Here is a 23,277-nt window from a genome sequence, read left to right on the forward strand (position 1 = left end):
ACCCAGACTGAAGGTTACAAAAGCACTTCTCTGCATTGTATCCTCAGTGCTGCTCATTGGCCAGCAGGGGGCAGACATAGTGGTGGCAACTGTCTTCCCTCTTTTCCTGGATCTGGTCCCCTACCTCCTGTGGTTCACTCAGGTCAACTGGCCTTGATGGACAGTACTACATGTTACAGCCTGAACCATGGGGCCAGCCCTAGTGTCATTATCTTAACTGCTCGCAAGCTGATAAATCATGTCTGCAAGGTTTGTAACCTGGTCAAATGCCATCTTCCTTATCAACCTACTAGAATAGTCCAGATGTGTGGATTTGCATCTCCCTGACGGCAGATGGAGATGGAGAATACAACTTTTCTTCTGGCATTTTGACTGGTAGTAGAAGTGATGCAGCACAGTCACTTCTCTTTAGCAGATGGTGGTACATTCTGGACTGGTACAGCAAGATTCTTAAGCTCCCAGAATTTGGGCTTGGTGCCTTGGTAGAGGAAGACTCTGTAATGCTCCCAGGTAATCAGTCTGCAGGCTGAATATCCTGATTGATACAAATTCCTCTGCCGCTGGGTCATCAAGTGCCTTGCTTTCTCCCGTGGTAGAGTAGGATTTGGATCTGGCTCCTTAGGTGGCCCTCCTAAGGTGGTTCCCTGTTGGCTTCAGGCCTTGGTTGAGTGCTGATATATTGAGGGGTGCAAGAGAAGACCCTCTGGTCATGTCTTCTCACTTGCTCTTTTACACCCCCCCCTTCTCATCTCCCTGCTCTTTTTACCAGTCTTCCCCACACCTTTTTGGTTTACCTGTGACCTGTCCTCTCTCTTTATAAAGGTAAGCAACAGCCTTGGGAAATCAGGCTAAAGATATAAAATGAGTTGCAACTTTGGTCCTCAAGAGCTACCAACTGTTTGCATTTTCAGGATAATCCTAGGGGTCAATATTCAGCTACTATCTGGTGAGCAAGTTAGTCAGATAACATATCTGGCTAACTTGGCCAGGATAATCAGTGGTATGGCTGCACCACTGAATAAAGCTGGCTATTTAATAGTTAGCTGGATAAGTTTATCATGCTAACTTTAGACCTGCTGGTCTAACTTATGCGACTAACATAGCCAGATAGTTAGCTGGTTAAGTCGCTCCTGGTTAAGTTCAAACTTTTCTGGCTAAGTGATGCTGAATATTGGTCTCCTAGTGAATATGCATGAAATAAATTTGCATACAATTGAGACAGTATACAAATCTCTCTCAAGAAAACTCATTGGGGGATATCCTGAAAACCTGACTGGTTAGAGGGGCTCTTGAAGACTGGAACTGCCCACCCTGATGTAAGATCTTATCTTTCACAGATATATCAAGAGCCACACAAGTTTATTAATGAAACAAAGTTTGTTTGTTTTTTGAGAGTGAATTTCATTCATTCTATCTTTGTAAATATCACATTAAAATAATGAGTAAACTGTTCCTTTTCTTTTGAACCAGATTAGCTTAAAGAATACTTGACTAGTACAATAGTAATTACAAATGCTGATATGCCAAATTCCTTGTCAGAATCTGATTTATAATATCCATTATCTACTACATTTACAGATCATGTACATCCAGCTCTGATCAATAGGAAACCATCACCATCAAATTTCATACTGCTTCCAAATGCCTTTCTTTCTTATTTAATCATAGAACTCTACCTTTTTTAACCAATTTTTTTTGCAGAGAAAATAAAATCATGACAAATCTTTCTCTTCAAAATTCTGATTTACAGCAGAAGAATATATGAATAACATTGAGATAAACATCATGAAGCGTTTAAAACTAAGAACCTATTCTTAAACCTTTTTTTGTTGATTCTTTGTTTTATTAGGTCTGGGATTGTTTTGTAGTGTGTGATGTGCATATTTTTCATTTTTTCTCTCTATACTGCTGTTATTGTTATCCTTTTGGATTAGTTTGAACCCCCACAAACTAATGAACTTGAGTACAAATAAGGATTATAACTTGTAATGTTGTATTCCTTGTCATCCTGCTAGACCAGTCCAGACATGTGAGTTTATACCACCTTGTCCGGAGGTGGAGATAGAAAATCTTTCAGTGACATCATCACTGCCTGTAATGATTGGTGCAGTATTCTCTGTTTCCAGCAGATGGTGGCTCATGCTGGAGTGATGCAGCAGGATTTGTCAGCTGGTCTTCAGGCCTTGTAGAGCTCTCTCCTAGAGCAGCAACTTGCGGGCTGCTTCCCCTAGTGGAACAGGATCTTCAGCAACTAGGGGAACGGTATTTTAAGGTTGCTCTCCTGGTGGAGCAGGTTCTGGCTTCCGGGAAGTTCCTCTCATGGTCTCCTGGTGGAGCAAGGATGTTGATAGGTGGCTCTCTTAGGATCTTGCAGGGCCTGGTAGAGCCGAGAGGGGACATGTTGGGCCTAGGAGATATGGCCTTTTGTCAGTTTTTTTTCCCAAGGCTGGGAATTTCCTCCGCTTCTCCCCCCCCACTGGGTCATCCCTCTCCCCACCTTTTATTTCTTGGCTTAAGCACTATGTTAGAGAGGCAGCATTAAAGCTGTTTTTAAAAAAACAGTTTTTCGTTGAGAAGAAGAAAAGCTAGCAGCATTTGTTTTGGTGGGTGTCATGGCAGTGCTATGAGCAGCATGGATGGAGACAACTCTGTTCAGCAGACTCCAGTGTATTGTATGGCTGGAGGGGGGGACCTGGAGGGCCCTTACATGGTGCTAGCACTTCTGAGGTACACTGGCCTGGAGGGATGAAATTTGGCAGGTTGTCAGCTGGCTCTTTGTAGAGCCAAATGCCTATGTTCTCTGTCCCAGAGGTACTTTTGGCAGGATCTACCACAGTGAAGGAGTTGTAGGCCTTTGGAGAATTCTGGTCTTGCCTATGCTTACTGCCTGCACGTGAAATCCTTGCAACGGTTTGCCTTTGGTAGGCCTGATGCTGTCTATGTTCACTGCTCCCAATGGTGATTTTTTTTTTCTTTTGGGTGAGACAGTATCCAGCAACTTTTTATGTTTTTAGCTGGCCTTATGGTGTCCGGATGCTGCCTGCGTTCACTGCTCAGGAAGTGTTTTGGTGGGAACCACTGCTGTTGGGATAAGATGACAGAGTGGTGAGGCCATGTCTGCAAAGAAGGTCACAGAAGGAATCTAGCGCTCCTATGGCAGACTGCTCATGGATAACTCAGTGACCAGCTTAAAGTTCATTGTGGCTGAATTCCAGTTTGTATGGTCTGGGCTTCTTCACTCAAAGCTTGTTACCCTCATGATGGGCTTCTGAGAGTGAGGATCCAGGATCCTCATTGTGTCCTCTGTGTTTCTCTCCCTAGAGGTTTCAAGCTTAGTGCGAGAAGGGGTTGCAGGAGCTCCTTGATTTGGATTCCTTCTCCAGCCTTTCCAAAAGGGGTCTCAGCCTCCAGGCTGCCTTGAAATGCTTTGGTCCTGTAGGAAAGACTTTCCTCTCTGGGTTCTTCCTGGGTGGGACCAGTAGGATGGAGAGCATACAGGTAGCTAATTCTCAAGGATGCCTGTATAGGGGAGAGTTTTCTCAGGGAAAAGTCTCCTTAGTTATCAATTTGTGTATGAAAGATAGTTTTACTTTGTCTGTTTTCTGTCTCTTTAGAAGGTGGATTCATAGTTTAACCAGATTCCTGGAGAAGACCCCATTTTTGAAGAGGTCAGAACTATGCCTGGGGAATTTCTCTGAGGATGTGAGCAAGCTGTATTTCCTTCCATCAGAAGATGAAGCAAGCCCCTGGAGTGTGTGACTTGGTGTTTGCCATGTATTGCAGGGTGGCTTTTCAACAGAAAGTGGCTCTCGTAAAGCAGACCTTGTCAGCTGCGGTCTCACCGTTTGGTCCTTGGATTTTAGGGATTATGTTGTTTGAGCCATATTGTGCCTTTTTAGCAGATACAATGGATGACCCTATTTAGGAGTTCCAGTTTGGAGGCCTCTGTTATGGCTGAATATCTTGGGTTTCAGATTTAGTGTCTAAGGTTCGTCTTGGCAACCTTCCCTTCATTGGGAAGTGTTTGTACAAGGGAGGCTGTTGGAAAAGATCTGAAAGAATCTAAGCCCACAGTCTCTCAATGGATGGAATTTGGCTGTCTGGGATGGATCTCCCTTCTATGCGGGCAGTATTAAAAAAAAAGAAATCTGACCTCTTTTTTGACTTTCTGGCTTCACAAGTGGTCAATATAGTTGCGATGGAGAAGGTACAGAGAAGTGCAACCAAAATGATAAAGGGGATGGAACAGCTCCCCTATGAGGAAAGGCTGAAGAGGTTAGGGCTGTTCAACTTGGAGAAGAGACGGCTGAGAGGGGATATGATAGAGGTCTTTAAGGTCATGAGAGGTCTGGAACGAGTAGATGTGAATCGGTTATTTACATTGTCAGATAATAGAAGGACTGGGGGTCATTCCATGAAGTTAGCAAGTAGCACTTTTAAGACCACCTAGGTATCTTTAAAGGTAATGAGGGATCCAGGGGATGGGCCACTCGACACCAGGGACTACTTCTAATGGGGGGTGGGGGCTGCGAGTGAGGCAGGATTGCCTTGCTGGAGGATTTTTGAACCCTGAGGTGGGGGGGGGGGGGCTATTTAATGGGAAGGGATTTGGAAAGGTGGTGGTGTGGGTGGGGCTCATTTGACAGGCAGTGGCAGGGTGGTTGGGGATCTGAACAGATCCTCCCAGGGGGGGGAGGGAAACTTTTGCATTTTGGGAGGGGGCTTTTTTGTGTCATGTGGTTCTTTAAATATTAGCATTAGCGTCTCAATGCTCCTGCAGGTAAATATCTATAACTCCTGAGTTGTAGATAAAATAATGTGGCTTGCCAGATTTTTGGCAAGCCACATTATTTTATTAGAATAGAAATACCTATGCATTAGCTGCTTTGTATGCAGTTGCAAAATGTATGCATGCAAATCACATACAAAGCAGCTCTTTGTAATGAGGGTATGTTTTGGGCCAAAATAGCACATGATATTGTAAATATCACATGATATCACAGCAATATTGGTATATAGCACAATAAAGAGCTGTTTTTTTGTGCATTATAGGCCTTTTTGTGACTTAGAAAATCTCCCTATTAGATGTAAACCTTCTGGGAATAGGGAAGTATCCACAGTACTTGAATGTAATTCACTTAGAAGTTCCCTAGGATGGAATATAAATCTAATAAATGATGGTAACATCTAAAAACAGTCAAGGGACCGCTTGGTGCTGATGGTGAGCCAGGAGGCAAGCTTTCTTTTCCTGGTGGCAGAACAGTGTCTCCAAATCTTGGCTTGTTAACATTTCGGGAGTTGAATACATTCAGGTTGACTTCTGCAGCAGAATCATATTGGAGCTCGGAGAGTGGGAACTTTGCCAGAAAGCGATCTAGATGATGGTTGACCAATGGGGCATTCCTTACCTGGATCTGATGTGTGGGTCAAGGGAGAGGCTGCCTTACAGCAGGTATTCTCAGGGTAGCCCTTTTTTCCTGCCTGTAATAGAGACTGCTTGGGTACATCCCATATGTCTGAACTGGTCTAGCAAGATGATAAGGAAGGAGAAATTTAGTTTTATTTGTTAATCTCCTTTTCTTTTAATCCTGCCAGACCAGTCCAGGATCTTCCCAAGAAGTCAGCGACTGCATTCATTTATCCTTGACTGAGAGGCCTTCAGGTCTTATTGAAAAGTCATAGGCTCACTCTATCAAGGGAACCTGAGATTCTCTATTTTTTCTTTTTCTGGTTGTCTTGCTGTCTTTTTTTCCCTCCTTTTCTGTTGGAATTTGAGAGAGGCATTGTTAGAGGGTTTCCTTCTGTTCTCCAAGGTTTTATTAGTTATTGTATATTTGGCTCTTAGGGTTTTTTTTTTTTTTACTCCATTGCTTTGATTATAAGGATACTGGTAAGTGCTCAGTCTGAATCGATCATTATAGACAGTGATGATATAACTGAAAGTTTGTGGCTCTCTGTCTCCATCTGCTAGCAGGGTGTTATAAACCCTTGCATCTGGACTGGTCTAGAAGTTAACAAGATGAAATTTCTCCTTTAGCATTATGTTTTTGTATTGGTTAATTGTAACATATATTGGTAATCTATTTTGTTTTTTATGGATTACTGTATTAATGTCTGTAAAATAAATAAATATTTTGCTCTTGCATTTCAAGGTGATTACTTCCCTGAAAATACAATGCCCCAGGAGATGATGAAGGTTTTTGCCTTTGCTAATTCTTTAGTGGAACTTCTTGCTATGGGTTTAGAAACTTTTAATAGAGCCCGTTACAGGCAGTTTGTCAAACGGATTGGTCGCATTATCAGGTAAAGTGTGATTCACTATCATATACTTTTGCATGAGCTGGGGTTGATGCTTTCTATTTGTTTATGGATTTGGTTTTTTTTTTCGTCTTATGGGTGGGAATTAAGATAACTTAATGCAAGACTGATATCCCTGTTCAAAAGGTGCATTTATAGTTAGTGTACCAAAATTCATGATATTTGTCAGGCTCCATTATTTTCAATGGAGTCTATTCACTAACAATGTGCATTTTGATACATTAACTTTCAACATGTATTCATGAATAGAACTGTGTAAGTGTGACGTTTGTTTATGCACATTTATTTATTTATTTATTTATTTATTTATAGTATTTCTAGACCGGAAGTTCCTGTATAGAATACATATCACCCCGGTTTACAAGGAACTCAAACTATCGCTTCATTTAGCGGTTTACATTAAACAGGGTTTACATTGCAACACGTTATAACAAATTTATTTGATATTCCACCTTTTCCAAATTATTCTTAAAGTGGATTACAATTAAAATTATAGTAAAATTACAATTATAGTAACATCAGTGCATAGTTGAAACAAGGCACATTAACATAAAGGCAGAATATATATACAGATGTGGTTAAAGACAGGAAGTAAATTGAGGGTAGTCATCTAGGTTGTAGCAGTTCATATAGTGTCTGATAAGCGGTCTATTTAGTAAGTGTGTCAGTGAAAATGTAGAGATGGGCAGGGAGTGCAGATGCAATTATTAGGCAGTTCCTAGTGTTAGGGTATTGCGAAACCATTGAGTGAGATTGGCCCAGTAATGGCCAAAGTTGTGGGCTCTGGCGATCAGGGAGTAGAAGGGAAAGCCTCTGCCAAGGAATCTAGGGAAGGACAAACAGCCAAATCTTGATTTTCTTACAGAAGGTGAGGTAGGGCAACTTAAGGTCTAAGGATAATGTTATGTTCTCTGTATGGGCTAGGATCAGTCTAGACTGCTGGGTTGTGTCTCCCTTCCAGCAGATGGAGTCAGAGAAAAAACTGAAAGGCACCCCCTCTTAACCTGGTGTGCCACCTGCGATCCTTCAGTATTTCTCTGACTCCAGTAGATGAGGGTGACAGAACCTGTGGTCCTGATCCATTAAAAAACAACAACAAAGAAAGCAAAGCAAGCCAGGACTAGTAAGACCTAGAGGGGTTTGCTTTCTACCAGTGGCTAAATCAAGCTATTAAAAAAAAAAGAAAAAAAAAAAAAAAAGAGCAAAAGTAGTTCGTTTTCTTTCTGGAGGTGACAGTCGGTCCTCTCGGGGATGCTGCCTTGGTTGAGGCACGGCTGGGGTTAGATACCCCGTTATCCGTTTTCCCGGAGTCGCTTCTTCTGTCGGTGAGTAGGGGGATTAACCAGTGGGCCAGTCCCTCCCCCTTGCACCCTGAGACGGAATAATTCCTCGGGGGGGGGGGGGCTGCCTGTGCCGCAGTTGAGGTCCCAAGGGCGTTATTTCCCCTGGGTGGCTGCGTGTCACTGTTTTTGGGGGAAAAAAAGAAAATAAACTTGTTTTGCTGTCATGCGCACAGGTTTCCTGGTGCTCTGGAAGGGCGATTTTCGCCGTTTTTTTTTTGGCCTCATGCTCGCTCCTTCTTCGTGGGCATGCCGCGGGGTTCGCCGTGTTCAGCATGCGGGGAGCCGGTGGTGCGGCTCTCCTGCGATGGCCTTTGTACACGGTGCCTCCCGGGAGGGGAGGGACCGTCAGGGAGCAGCAGCGGGTTATTTTTGGCGTGCTCCCGGGGCACAGGGAGGAATTTGCACCTCTGCTGGCCTTGGCCTGCTCTGTCCGCGGGAACGGTGGCCATTTTGCCTCCACCATGCTCCAGTGGGAGGGTTGGATGCAGGGGGAGAGGAGATCCCTCTTCCTCTCTCCCCGCTGAATTTGAGCCCTGTTAGACAGCAGCTCCCAGTGCCTGCCTCCCCTCTGAGCTCTGACCCTCCCACAGGGGGGGGCCTTAAAGGAGCAGCGTCCCTTTTCTTCCAAATTTGTGCTTTTAATGCATAAGGCCTTTTTGGAGGCCGAGGCTGAGTTGCAGGCTGAGGAGCCTCTGCCTGCAAAGGTGGCTAGGCTTTCTGGGGGTTCCGATTCCTCCAGAGGGAGGATAGGCCATGCGGTTTTGGATTCCTCCGGGACCCGGCTTCCGATCCACCGGATCTTTATGGATATTGGTGGGGATGTTGATGAGTCCACCCCAGTTGAGGGGGATGACCTGAGGGTCCTCAGATTGTTTCGGAGAGAGGAGCTTGATCATTTAATCCCTCATGTTCTGATGGAGCTCGGTATTGAGGCGCCGCAGCCGAGCTCGGAGGCTACTAAGGGGGACCCCATTCTCTCGGGGCTTTGGGCCCCTCCTAAAGATTTTCCTTTTCATCCAATGCTACTGGAACTAGTGACCCAAGAATGGGAGGCTCCCGAGGCCAGACTTCGGGTGGGACGAGCCATGGAGAAGCTCTACCTGCTGCCAGACGAGTCCTTGGCTGTCCTTAAGGTCCCTAAAGTGGACGCGACCATTTCAGCCATCACTAAGCCCTCCCAATGAAGGTGTCCTGGCCCACTCCTCTGTTCCGGTGATAGGTGGCCGCTTGTCTCTATTCTTCTTGGAGTGGGTCAAGATTACGTCGGACCAGTGGGTCTAAGCATCATCGAACACAGCTACGCTTTGGATTTTGCATGCCCGTTGCGGGACCTGTTCTTGATGTCTCCCTGTGGGGCCCATGCGAAACGGACAGCGGTGCTTCAAACCCTGGGCTGGTTGAAAGCACTGGGAGCCATTGTCCCGGTCCCGCCGGAAGAATGCAGGACCGGCAGATACTCCGTATATTTCATGGTTCCCAAGAAGGAAGGCTCCTTCTGCCCGATCTTGGATTTGAAGAAGGTGAACAAAGCACTTTGGGTACCCGTTTTCGCATGAAAACTCTCCGCTCAGTCATTGTGGCCGTCCATTCCGGCGAATACTTGGCTTCTTTAGACCTGACAGAAGCATATCTTCACATAGGGATCAGCGAACAGTATCGGCGGTTTCTCCGGTTCATGATTCTGAGCGAGCATTATCAGTTTCAGGCACTCCCGTTCAGATTGGCGACAGCTCCCCGTGTCGTCACCAAAGTAATGGTGGTAGTAGCTGCGGCCCTCAGGCGGGAGGGGATTTTGGTTCATCCCTATCTGGATGATTGGCTCATCAGCGCAAAGTCAGAGGAGCTTTGCAGAGCAGCGGTTCAATCAGTAGTGGCCCGGCTTCAATCCCTTGGTTGGGTTGTCAATTTTGCCAAGAGCCAATTAGTCCCATCCCAGGTGCTGAACTTCTTGGGTGCTTGGTTTGACACATCAGTTGGCAAGGTCTTTCTCACGCAAGAGCAAATCGATAAGTTAACGGCGCAGATCCGGTGGCTGTTGTCTCTACCGCTACCCTGGGTTTGGGATTACTTGCAGGTGCTTGGTTCTATGGCATCTACTCTAGAATTAGTCCCTTGGGCCTTTGCTCATTTGAGACCCTGCAGAGGGCATTACTTTCTCATTGGGACCCGAAGTCGTAAGAGTTCCAAATCCGATTGCCGCTCTTGGATCCTGCCAGGTCCAGTCTCCGTTGGTGGTTGATTCCAGCCCATGTGCAGCACGGAATGAACCTGGAGGAGCCCCAGTAGGTGGTCGTGACAACAGATGCCAGCCTTTCCGGCAGGGGTATGGTTTGCCAGTCGAGGGCAGAACAGGGATGTTGGACAGGGCAGCAGGCGAAATGTCCATAAATCTCTTGGAAACCAGGGCAATACGTCTGGTGTTGTGCAGCTTCCGTCCCCTGGTGAGCCGTATATCAGTGCGAGTATTGTCTGACAATGCGACAACAGTGGCTTACATCAATTGTCAGGGGGGAACCAGAAGTTGTCCAGTGGCATTGGAAGCCGATTGGCTAATGCTTTGGGCGGAGTGCCATCTGGTCCGGCTGGCATCTTCCCACATAGCCGGGGTCGACAACATTCAGGTGGATTTTCTCAGTCACCAGCATCTTGATCCCAGAGAGTGGGAACTTTCCGAGGAGGCGATGCATCTCATGATTCGGTGGGGTGTTCCTCGCCTGGACCTGATGGCGACTCGGAGAAATGCAAAGGCAGCTCTGTTCTTCAGTCGCAGGAGGGAACACGGGGCGGAAGGTGTTGACGCTTTGGTCCTGCTGTGGCCTCGCAACATTCTGCTGTATGTCTTCCCTCCCTGGCCGTTGGTGGGCAAGGTCTTGTGAAGGATAGAGGCTCACACAGGCTCAGTCGTTCTCGTGGTTCCGGAGTGGCCACGGCAGCCGTGGTTTGCAGATCTGATCAACTTAGCGTGGATGGTCCTCTTCGGCTCAGTCAGCTACCGAATCTTCTTCGGCAAGGACCCGTATTTTTCGATCAAGTGGATCGCTTTTGTTTAGCAGCATAGCTTATGAGAGGCAGCAGTTGAGGAAGAAAGGTTATACAGATTCCGTTATTTCCACCCTCCTGCAGGCGTGAAAAACCTCTACCTCGCTCACCTATGTTTGAGTCTTGACAGTTTTCTATTCCTGGTGTAGCAGGTTGAATGTGTCCGCGCAGCGCGCCTCAACTGTCCATATTCTGGTGTTCTTACAGGAGGGACTGAAGAAAGGCTTGGCGTGCAGTTCTCTCGGGGTTCATGTGTGTTTTATTTTATTTATTTATTTATCTGTTTGTTTGTTTTTATATACCGACATTCACCCAAGAGTATCACGTTGGTTTACATAATATTTAGTGAGATAGTATGACCTGTTATCACACTATCTTTACATTGAGACATTGTAAAGTTACAGCGAAGTAAGGTTTTGTAACCTATAAAATTATTACATTGTAAAGTAAAGGCGATTTGTTATTTTAACAATATAACAGCTAATGTTGATTTGACTGTTGAGAGTTCTCACTGTGGGTTATGTGCGGGGTTAGAGATCTATTTGGTATTAGTTGTTGAGGATGACACGGGGTTAATTGTTAGCTGGGTAGGCTTTTTGGAATAGCCATGTTTTTAGTGATTTCTTGAAGTTCTGTGATGAGGGTTCCATTCTGAGATTTGCTAGTAGTTTGTTCCATAGTGCGGGGCTTGCTATTGAAATTGCTCGATCTCGCATTGAGGCAAGGTGGGCCTGTTTGCTGGATGGGATGGAAAGTAATCCGGTGTTATTGGATCGTAGGTTTCTTTGGGAGGTGTATGGGTGAAGGGTGTCCCTTAGCCAGTCTGTCTTTTTGTTGTTGAGGGACTTGTGCATTAGGGTAAGGGCTTTATATTGAATTCTGTGTGTTATGGGGAGCCAGTGGAGGTCTTTTATTATGGGGGTGATGTGTGTGGAGAATTTGCTGTTTGTGAGGGATCTGGCTGGCGCATTTTGGAGTAGTTGGAGGGGCTTGAGGGTGGAGGTTGGGAGCCCAAGGAGGATGGAGTTACAATATTTATTTATTTATTTATTTATTTATTTATAATTTTTATATACCGACATTCTCGATACACATATCAAATCAGGTAGGTTTCCATAGAACAAGACAGTCGCTGTTAAGGCGTTACATAGAACAGGGTTTAGAACATGTGAATGTAAGATTGTCCCGGTCCTCCGCTTACACTATTGCCGCCGTTGCTGCTGTGCTCCGAGGGAGTGAAGGCCTGCGCGATCGGCGCCCAGACCCGTCGGGGTAAGGCCTCCTTGTCTCCCCTCCCCCGGCGAGCCCAGACACCGATCGCGCCTCCAGCCAGCCGCGCCGCCCATCCTCGCGGCTCTGGGACCCGCCCACCACCCAGGGGACATCCAATCAGCAGCGGAGAGGGAGGTTTAAATTTTACTACCTGCAGGCGCCGCTTCAGATTGTCCCGGTCCTCCGCTTACACTATTGCCGCCGTTGCTGCTGTGCTCCGAGGGAGTGAAGGCCTGCGCGATCGGCGCCCAGACCCGTCGGGGTAAGGCCTCCTTGTCTCCCCTCCCCCGGCGAGCCCAGACACCGATCGCGCCTCCAGCCAGCCGCGCCGCCCATCCTCGCGGCTCTGGGACCCGCCCACCACCCAGGGGACATCCAATCAGCAGCGGAGAGGGAGGTTTAAATTTTACTACCTGCAGGCGCCGCTTCAGATTGTCCCGGTCCTCCGCTTACACTATTGCCGCCGTTGCTGCTGTGCTCCGAGGGAGTGAAGGCCTGCGCGATCGGCGCCCAGACCCGTCGGGGTAAGGCCTCCTTGTCTCCCCTCCCCCGGCGAGCCCAGACACCGATCGCGCCTCCAGCCAGCCGCGCCGCCCATCCTTGCGGCTCTGGGACCCGCCCACCACCCAGGGGACATCCAATCAGCAGCGGAGAGGGAGGTTTAAATTTTAATACCTGCAGGTGCCGCGCGACAAAGGGGCTTGCCCCTTTGTGCGCCCCTTCGTGCAGCCTCTGAGTCTCAAGAAAAAGTAGATAATAGAAAAAAAAAAAAAAAAAAAAAGTAACAGTAAGAAGGATATTCATCTCCTGACCTTAACCTCAGTCATCACCCCCTCCTTCGGCTGAGAATCTCCCGACTACAAAGGGAAAGTACCCGCCCTCCTTTTGACCAGAGACCCTCTCTGAATCACAATCCTCTTTCAGAAACCCATAATCAAACCTCCAGCATCCAGCAATCGGACTACACTCAACCTCCAGCTCCCTTCACTCGGACTACACTCAACCTCCAGCTCCCTTCACTCGGACTACACTCAATCTCTACCATCCATCTCTCTGACTTCACTTAACCTCCAGCTCCCTTCACTCAGACTACACTCAATCTCTACCATCCATCTCTCTGACTTCACTCAACCTCCAGCTCCCTTCACTCGGACTACACTCAATCTCTACCATCCATCACTCGGACTACACTCAATCTCCAGCTTACTTCACTTGGTCCTCTCTCAACCTCAACCTCCAGCATCCATCACTCGGACCCCCCCCTTTGTGCAGCCTCTGAGAACAGAACCTGCTTCATTGGCCACGTCTTTCTCCTTTCATATCTTGAAAAGAACTCAGTTTTTCATCCTCAAAATTGTAGGTTTACATAGGCAACAAGATTCAAGACAGCTGAGTTAACATCAACAATCAACATGCTAACTGGTTTCCCAATCCCCTTACATCACCATTTTTGCCATGGTTCATACTCCATTCCAATCATCAGGAAATTACGCAATCATCAAACTAAACCTCTACCACAACATTACAACCGTCAACAAAGGCTAATTCCAATAATGATTTCACCAGTCACACAATTCCTGGGCCTTTCTCTTCTATCCCTAACACTTTTCAACGCACAATCGCTTTCGAAAAAAACACACATCTTAAATGATTACCTTACAGAAGTAAACCCTGATATCTGTGCAATCACAGAAACATGGCTTAAACCCACAGATATAGCTCTATTAAACCAACTACCTACTCAACTTTACAATTTTTTCTCCATCCCTAGACTCAAAAGAAAGGGAGGAGGTCTTTTCCTAGCATCCAAGAAAGAGCTAGGTTTAACTTTACAATATTCAAACATCACATCGAACATAGAGTTTGCAGTTTTTAAATCCGAGCATCTACAAATTGGACTATTCTATGCTCCTCCTGGAACTATAGACTCTGACCCCTCCCCGGTCATTGAACTTACCGCCAAATATTTCAACCCAGATAAACCTGCCATTTTATTGGGAGACTTTAACATACATGTCGACGCTTCACCACAAACAACAAACTGTGTTACCCTACTCTCATCACTCAGCTATATGGGTTTCACACAAATAATAAAAAGCCCAACCCACAAAGCAGGCCACACGTTGGACCTTATTTTCATTAATCAGTGTATCTTGCCCCCGGATTCACCCTCTTGTTTTCCTGTCCCTTGGACGGACCATCAAATTATTAACACGACACTCAAACTCTCAGGACATCCTCCCACTTCATTCCCAAAAACCACTATTCAATTCAGGAAACCCTGTTCCACAGACCTTCTCAGCAACCATCTCTCTAATGAATTATCTCAACTTGATCTCTCCAACGCTTCTACAGCCATATCTTCATGGTGCAACATCACCAATAAAATCGCTGATCTAACCTGTCCTTCAGTCACCAAAGTAGTACAACCTTCGCCTGACAACAGGAAACCCTGGTTCACCACTGAACTGAAGCTGCTTAAACAAGAACTAAGAAATAAAGAACACACATGGAGAAAAAACCCATCCCCAACAACATTAGCTGTATACAAAACCACTCTCAATGCCTACAGGATCAACATTCTTAAAACAAAGAGAGATTTTTTCTCTAAAAAAATACATCATTTCATCTTTGATTCAAAAGCACTCTTCTCCTACGTTTCTGCCCTCACTAAACCATCCCCACCTACCATTCCAGATGATCAAGCTCTCAACAAAGCCTCCGAACTAGCTGATTACTTCAAGGAAAAAATTGATAAATTGACTGTCTCTTTCTCTTCATCTAGTTCTTCTACTCCATCTCCACCCAATACTCCACCCAAACTAAATACGACTCTAGAAACTTTCGAAACCACATCAGCTCTTGAGATTGAAAATATTCTCAAGAAAATGAAACCATCCTCTCATCCCTTAGACACAATTCCAAACAACCTCCTCATCGCTATAAGGAATACCATTTCAAAGCCAATTGCCAATATCATTAATTGCTCTCTTTCCCAAGGTCTAGTTCCTGACCAACTTAAACTAGCAATTCTTAAACCTCTTCTTAAAAAACCTAATCTTCCGGCCACAGATCCAGCTAACTTCCGCCCAATAGCCAATTTGCCAATGATCGCCAAAATTATGGAAAAGATAGTCAATAGACAACTATCAGAGTACCTTGAAGAAAACTACATTCTCGCACCTTCCCAGTACGGTTTTCGTAAATCGTTAAGCACTGAATCCCTACTTATCTCTCTCACCGACAATATTCTAACTAATATGGATAAAAAACAACCTCACCTCCTTATTCTTTTAGATCTCTCTGCGGCCTTTGACACTGTCAACCATTCATCCTTATTACAAGGTCTGATAGACATAGGCATTAAGGGAACAGTACTCAGCTGGTTCAAGTCCTTCCTGGTTAATAGACAATTCAAGGTAAAGATAAACAACAAAGAATCACACCCGGTCCCAGCAAATCAAGGAGTCCCTCAAGGTTCCTCCCTCTCTCCAACCCTTTTCAACATTTACCTTCTCCCTCTCTGTCGACTTCTTAAAAATCTAAACCTAACACACTACATTTACGCGGATGACATCCAAATAATCATCCCAATCTCAGAATCCCTTCACAAAACCTTGATTCACTGGAATAATTGCTTGCAACTAATCAATCATCTTCTATCCAGTCTCAGCCTCATTCTCAACAACAACAAAACAGAGATCTTAATTATCAATCATGACGTTAATAACAATCTAATATACCCAGCTGTCCCACTCAATTCTACCACTCCTATAATTAATCATTCACCATATGTACGTGATTTAGGCGTCATGATAGATAATCAGCTTAACTTCAAAAAATTTATAAGCACCACCACTAAAGACTGTTTCTATAAACTTCTTGTCCTGAGAAAATTGAAACCACTTCTCCACTTCAATGATTTTCGGATGGTTCTACAAGCCATTATACTAACAAAAATTGACTATTGCAACTCACTCCTTTTTGGCCTACCAACCTCATCCATCAAACCCCTCCAGATGATTCAAAACTCTGCAGCTAGAATCCTTACCAATACGAATAAAAGAGACCACATAACCCCCATACTAAAACTCCTCCACTGGCTGCCTATTAAGCAAAGGATTCTCTATAAAGTATACACAGCAATTCATAAATCTATTTACAATATATCCCCACTCCACTTAAGCACCCAACTACGTTTTCACTCTTCAACTAGACCTATCAGAGGAGCTTATAAAGGCACACTCTATGTTCCTTCAACAATATCCTTACATCAGAAACGTACCATTTCTTTAGCAGGACCTGTCCAATGGAACATGCTCCCACCAGACATCCGCCTTGAGATCTGCTTTGCTTCCTTCAAAAAGAAAATTAAAACCTGGCTCTTTAGCCAAGCTTTTCCAGAACTTTGATTATTTTTACCTCCAGCTATCAAGATTTTCTCACCATCGCAATCCCTTTTGCAGATCACATTTATCTTAGACAATTACGCCTTATTTTATGATTTGATTTCTCAGAGACTTTGCAAGTTTATCAGTGTTATTATTCGAATCTGTTTTCCATGTTTTCCAAGTTCTATAACCTTGTTATATGTACCGCCTCTTGGCATAATTTTTATGTTTCAATGTAAACCGATGTGATCTGTATTTTAATACAGGAACACCGGTATATAAAAATCTAAAAATAAATAAATAAATAAATATTAAACAGAGTTTCTGAACATAAGAACGTGACTATTGGGTAGATATCAATAACATGTCAAACAGTGTTCAAAAGCCGTAAAATATATACAATAAATAGTGAAATAATTTAGTGTGTCAGGTAACATTGTACAAAGCTGAGTGGTAAGATCTGAGCAATAGTCGAGTTTGGAGAAGATGAGGGCTTGGAGTACTGGATAATCTTGAATGAGTAGTAGTGGTTTGATTTTTTTTTGAGGACTTGTAGTTTGAAGAAGCCTTCTTTTATTATGGTGTTTATGTAGATTTTCAGGTTGAGCTGGGAGTCTAAGGTGACGCCTAGGTTTTTTGCAGTTGTAACGAGACAGCTCATGCTTTGCGTGGAGGGGCCGTCTTGAATATTCCATGCTGGGGGTTTGTTAGAGATGTGTAAGATTTCTGTTTTTGCGTGGTTAAAGGTGAGTGCTATTTGGGATAGGAGTTTTTGTATTTGGGTAAGGATGGAGCTCCATTGTAGAAGGATGCTTTGTATGTTTTCTTCCGTAGGGATAAGGATCTGGACATCATTGGTGTAGACAAAGTATTGGAGGCCCAGGTCAGTGAGGAGTTTGCATAGTGGGAGCATGTAGATGTTGAAAAGGGTGGAGGAGAGTGATGATCCTGAGGGATGCCGTGTGAAAAGGGGAATTGTTTTGATTCCTTGTTGTTAAGGATAACTTTGTAGGTTCTGTTCGATAGGTAGGAGCTGAACTATTTGATTGTGGTGCCATGTAGTCCAATTTCCCTTAATCTGGATAGGAAGGTGTTGTGGTTGACAATGTCGAAAGCGGCAGATATGTCAAGTAGTATAAGAAGGTAGGATTTGCTGGCATCAAGACCTCTGAGTGCTGAGTCAGTAAGGGTAAATAGGAGTGTTTCGATGCTGAATGCTTTTCTGAATTCGTGTTGGGATGGGTATAGTATTTTTTGGGTTTCCAGGTGTTCGGAGAGTTGATGGTTTACCATTTTTTCAAGGATTTTTGAGATAAGAGAGGTTAGATATGGGTCTGAAGTTGGTAGGGTCAGCAGAATCAAGGTGTGGTTTTTTTGAGTATAGGTTTGATGATGGCTCATTTAAGGGCCTCGGGGAAGATTCCTTGCTCTAGCGATACGTTGATGATGTCAGCTATAGGTTTGGCTAGGATGTCTGGGATTAGTTTCAAGGTTTTGATTGGTATGGGGTCAAGGGGGTGGATGGCTGGGTTTATTTTTTGTATGATGGTTTTTATCTCGGAGGAGGCTGTGGGTTCAAAGGTGGTCCAAGTGGGGACAGTGATGGGCTGGGGGGTCAGTGTTTCCTTGGTTGCTTGAGGGCTGGGAGTTATTAATTTGGTTTTGCCCAGAAAGAATTGTGCTAGCTTGTCACAAGTTATTGAGTTGTTCTCATTGGGAGGTGGGATTTGGATGGGTTGAGTCAGCTTGGTGACGAAGTTGAAGAGGGCTTTAGGATTGTATTGGTGTTTGTGGATTTTCTTTGCATAGTATTCGCGTTTGTAGATATAGAGTATTGTTCTGTATTTGTCCAGGTGGGGTGGGGTAGGATCTTTTCTCCTGTTTTTTTTCGGCTTGACTGAGTAGTCTCTTTGTTTTTCAGTTTGTGTTTGTACCATGGCACTTTATGGGTGTTTTCAGTTCTGATTTCTTTGGTGATGATAGGACATTTTGATTTTGCAATTTCAGTGTTGATGTTGAGCCATGAGTTTGTGGCTGTGTTTGCTGTGTTGAGGTTAAGATCTTTTAAGGCAGTGGGGAGGTCTTCTGCGATGACTTCACTGGGGCATGGTTTGGGGAATGTGATGTATTTTTTGTTGTTGGTTTTTGTATGGTTGATTTTGAGTTGTAGTGTGGTTTGGATGAGTTTGTGGTTGGACCAAGGGATGTTGGTCATTGTGAGGGGGATGTTGGTGCGTGCTGTTTTGTTATAGTGTGCTGTTTTGTTGTAGCGGCCCTAGGTTGTTTGCGGGGGAAGATTGATGGGACATCCCTGGCAGCTTGTCCGGATGTAACGCGTTTCCTGAGAGGTGCTAAACATTTGAACCCTCCGGTTCGTCCAGTGTGTCCTTCTTGGAGTTTGAATCTGGTTCTCCGTGGCTTGTGCAGTCTTCCATTTAAGCCTTTAAAACAGGCCACCTTGAAAGACTTGATACTTAAGACGATTTTCCTGGTGGCTATCACTTTGGCATGGCGCATCTCTGACTTCAAGCATTGTCATGTAGGGAACCTTTTCTCCAGATTTCGGATTCAGGGGTATCCCTTAGGATGGTGCCCTCCTTTCTACCGAAGGTTGTGTCTGAGTTTCATTTGAATCAGACCGTGGAGTTGCCTACCTTCACGGATTTGGATCGGAATTTGCCTCAGGCTTGTGACTTGCAAAAATTAGATGTGCTACAGATTCTGCTTCGCTATCTGGAGGTAACCAGTGCTTTTTGTTTGTTTGATCATCTGTTCATCTTATGGAGTGGTCCTAAGAAAGGACATAAGGCAACTAAAGCCACTATTGCCCGATGGTTCAAGGAAGCCATAACTTTGACATATATATGTCTTGGGCGCGCAGTACCAGAAGGTTTAAAAGCGCATTCAATTTGATCTCGAGCAGCGTCTCGGGTGGAGAGTCAGTTTGTTTCGCCGCAGGAAATTTGCAGAGCGGCTATTTGGAAAACTTTACACACTTTTGCTAAGCATTACAGTTTGGATGTCCGTGCTCCGGATGGCGACTGTTTTGGCAGTAGTGTTCTTCGAGCGGGACTCTCCAGGTCCCACCCCATTTAGGGCAGCTTGGGTACATCCCAGCGGGCTGGACTGATCCTGGTATGTTCAGGGAAAGGAAAATTGGGTTCTTACCTGCTAATTTTCGTTCCTGTAGTACCAAGGATCAGTCCAGATGCCCGCCCATGGAATCTGGAGAGTCCGTTCGCTATCGTTTTTTATGCTGCAGAATATTCTCAAGAGGGCAGCATTTACGTTGCATATGTAAGTACTCCCTCCATGTACATAAGTTCCGGAAGTTATGCAGTTTCTTTCTAGGTGGTTTGATATAGCCATTGGTTCTTATGTTCAGGTTATGATATGTTTCATTCTGCTATGGTATGGATTATACTGAAGGATCGCAGGTGGCACACCAGGGTAAGAGGGGGGGGGGGGGTGCCTTTCAGTTTTTTCTCTGACTCCATCTGCTGGAAGGGAGACACAACCCAGTGGTCTGGACTGATCCTTGCTACTAAAGGAACGAAAATTAGCAGATAAGAACCCAATTTTCCTTTCTTCATTATTGAGGTAAAACAGCTGACTGCCCAAAGTCTTGTGCATGTTAATCTGGCGGAAGCCAGCGAAGGGGAGGATAGATATTACCTTATGGGAGTGAGGAGAGTGGAAACTGGAGAAGGTACTCGGGTAGACGATTCATGCATTTGAAGTTCAAAGCAGAGAACATTGAATGTAATCCTGCTTTTGTCTGGTAGCCAGTGTAATTGTTGCAAGATTGGACTTTTATGGTCGGTTACTTTGGCCTTTACTAAGAGTACAAAAAATCAAAAAGGAACCAAAAAGGTTCACTCACTGTGGAAAAACGTTTGTGTGTATAGTATTGCAGAGCTTTTGTTGTTTTTAAATGTTTTTTTTAATTTTTATACACCTACACAAACTGTGGAATTCTCTTTATTGAATATAATAAGAAAAAAAATGTTTGTAGAGGGGTTGGAAGGGTCTCATATATAATCGTGTGGGCAACCCTGCCTCATTTGGCATGTTATAATCATAGAACCGCCAACCTCCTCCGTTTTTTTTGTGCCTTTCTATGTACATGTTGGGATATTGACAACTTGTGAGATCTTATATACAGTAATAAGAAGAGAGTTAGTTCTCAACAAGAGAAGGATCAGAGATCATAGTTGATAGAATATCAACGGTGGTGCCGTGGTATTTGAAAACAACAAAGAACAATCTGCATCTAGTTGAGTTATTTTGCACTGGATGTCATTGGTTCTGCAATAGTGAACCTTTTTGGTTCCTTTTTGATTTTTTGGATTATTTAACACTGTGCATGTGGCATTGATATATTTAGATCTGTCACTTTACTAAGAGTAGCCATGTTCTGTAAAAGTTGAAGGTTTGAGTAGGTGACTTTGGTCCTGCAGTGCCACTAACAGGTCTGGTTTTCAGGGTATCCACAATAAACATGCATAAGATATGCATTTGCATGCACTGCCTTCATTGTACGCAAATATATCTCCTGCATATTCATTATGGATGTGTTGAAACCCAGATCTGTTTGGCACTCCTGAAGCAGTTACCTAACCCTGGTTGTTGTGGTTGGTGATTAATCATGGTAGCATGGCCGTGTTTCTTAAATTAGCTGTGCAGTTGATTAATCTTGTGCAGATGCATAAAGGAAATCTTTACCATGTTTGAGATGTGGCTTTCCATTATAAAGTTGTGGTTGAGTTGAACCCCCAGACTGCACACTGAATCCGTAAGTGTTAAGGGAGTTCCTGGCAAGAAGGGTAGGAATAGAAATGGATGCCCTTGTTTGGCTAAACCAGAGAAGTTCAGAGTGTTGATTAGTGTCTGGTCCAAGAGCTGTATAATCTAAGATCACAATATCAATTTCCAATTACTGAAGAGTTATGATGTTGTTGTTGTTGTTGTTATTGTTTTTATAACCAGGATGACATTATGCTACGTGAGTGACCACTGGGCCCAGTATGTATGCTACAACAGTGACTGTGGCATGACTATGCAGCCCTTTTCTCTGGAGAAACTGCAGGTGGAATACGATGAGCTGTTTCTTCGAGCTGTCCTTCATGTGTTGAAAGCTAAAAGGTATTATCTGTAGTGGACTAGGGAGATCTTAGTGCTGTCAAATGCTGCCTATTAAACTAACTCTGTTGGTTGAAGTTTTTTTTGTGCATAACAAAGAAACCTTTTTAAGCCAGTAAAAGAATAAATCTGTTTTCTTCAGAAATAAGCACCCTTAATAAAAATTGCATGCTTGATTGATTGGTCACAGAGCTGGAGGAGCTTCTCCCAAATTTGGGACTTTCTCAGATTTTACATGAATGGCGGTAACTTCAGAACTGATGGAAACACTTTCTGAAGTCCATTTTTCTGCTTTTTGTGCTGTTTTCATACAGTGCGATGCTGACATGAGGTTCTGCTCAGAGTTGGCAGAATACTGCCTTAATTGTCTTAAATTAAGTTGTTAAAATAACTAGTTAGGATTTCAAAAACTATGCATTCTTTATGGACAGGTAGGATGGATAGCCCATAGAAGGTCTTTCTGAGCACGTGTAGACTTTCCCATGAAACCGCCTGCCACGCAAGTCTCCTGTCTTAGATTTTTTTTCTCTTATTCTGTTGCAAGTCTCAAAAAAAAAAATCTGAGATGAAATTTTTAATTTTAAAATTGAGTTTAACCTTGCTTTGATCCACTTAAAGAGGTCAGAGAAACCGGATTTAAAAAGATGTCCTTTATGTACCCAGAAAATGTCTTTATGAAACCAATATGATTGATGTATCAAGTATCCTGGCCCTGCCCACAGTGATCCAAACTGTGCCTCTTGTGCCCATGTATCCCACAGAGCTTTAAGGTTGAGAGGATATACACTTTGAGAATTTTTGAAGTCTCCTCATGTTTCTATCTTGGGGATCAAGAGGAAACCATCTTTGGCTGAAGGACCTTTATCAAAGTTAAAAAAAAAAAAAAAAAAAAAAAGTTTGGCTGATTCAAAATCTGACCTGAGAAAGAGAACATTAGCAGTTAAGTCAAGAAATATATTTAGTCCAAAAAAAGGTATCGTCTTATGTATTTCTTTTTTTATTTGCTTATGATTCGGCATATGTCCCATTTTCATTCCAGTAAAGATGGAGATAAGTTGTGCCCTTTGGCTCCAAGGGATACTGGAGCTGTGCTGATGGTAATTGTGAGTGCAAACAAGGACAAAAGGTTCTCTATTGCACATGGTAAGAATCAGTGTGGAGGCCAGTATTGTCAACTGAAGCTGTCTTAGGCGCAGATATTTCATTGGCACTATCAATTAATAAAGACCCCAGAGACTTTTCGGTGCCGAGAGAAGCAAGAATGTGGCAAACTGCATTATCTACCCTCCCTACAACAAGAAAGTTAATGTCAATTGCAAAGTTCAACCATTTTCAGGATATCATAATGTACAGCTCCCACATCAATCAGTAGAATCGGCTTTGAAAAAAGATGAACAGTCTAAAACACATTCCGTACCACTCCAGAAAGATGAGAGGTACTGGAATGCTGGATAACATGGCAAAGAAGATGTTTGAAGCAGCCATGCTCAGTTCCAGAATAGTGGCTCATTAATTTCATATGATTTAATATATATATTCCTGCTTCCTAAAGTCTATGGCAAAAATACTTCCTGTAGATAAAATGGACCAGATCATTCTAGTAATTCAAGAGACTGAAGAAGTTGGTAAGTATCGAATCAGATTAATCTATGAGACCAATGATTCGTTTTCTAGAACTTCTGCATTGGCTTTTAGCTGAGTGCTTTGGGACTTCGTAAAAATGTACATGAGAAGCTTGTCCAGGAAATAATCTCTTTGGTGAGAAAGTAAAG

General features: G+C 44.0%; 1 protein-coding gene across 1 annotated transcript in view; it reads left to right on the top strand.

Annotated features, from left to right (window-relative positions):
• EPG5 (ectopic P-granules autophagy protein 5 homolog) overlaps positions 1-23,277 on the top strand; it is a 335,394-nt gene that overhangs the window by 37,323 nt on the left and 274,794 nt on the right. The window contains exons 9-10 of the mRNA XM_029580866.1: positions 6,153-6,303; positions 21,353-21,508. Of these exons, the coding sequence (XP_029436726.1) occupies positions 6,153-6,303; positions 21,353-21,508 (307 nt within the window). The remainder of the gene's footprint in view (positions 1-6,152; positions 6,304-21,352; positions 21,509-23,277) is intronic.

The sequence above is a fragment of the Rhinatrema bivittatum genome, chromosome 1 (genome assembly GCF_901001135.1).
Source record: "Rhinatrema bivittatum chromosome 1, aRhiBiv1.1, whole genome shotgun sequence".
NCBI lineage: Eukaryota > Metazoa > Chordata > Amphibia > Gymnophiona > Rhinatrematidae > Rhinatrema > Rhinatrema bivittatum.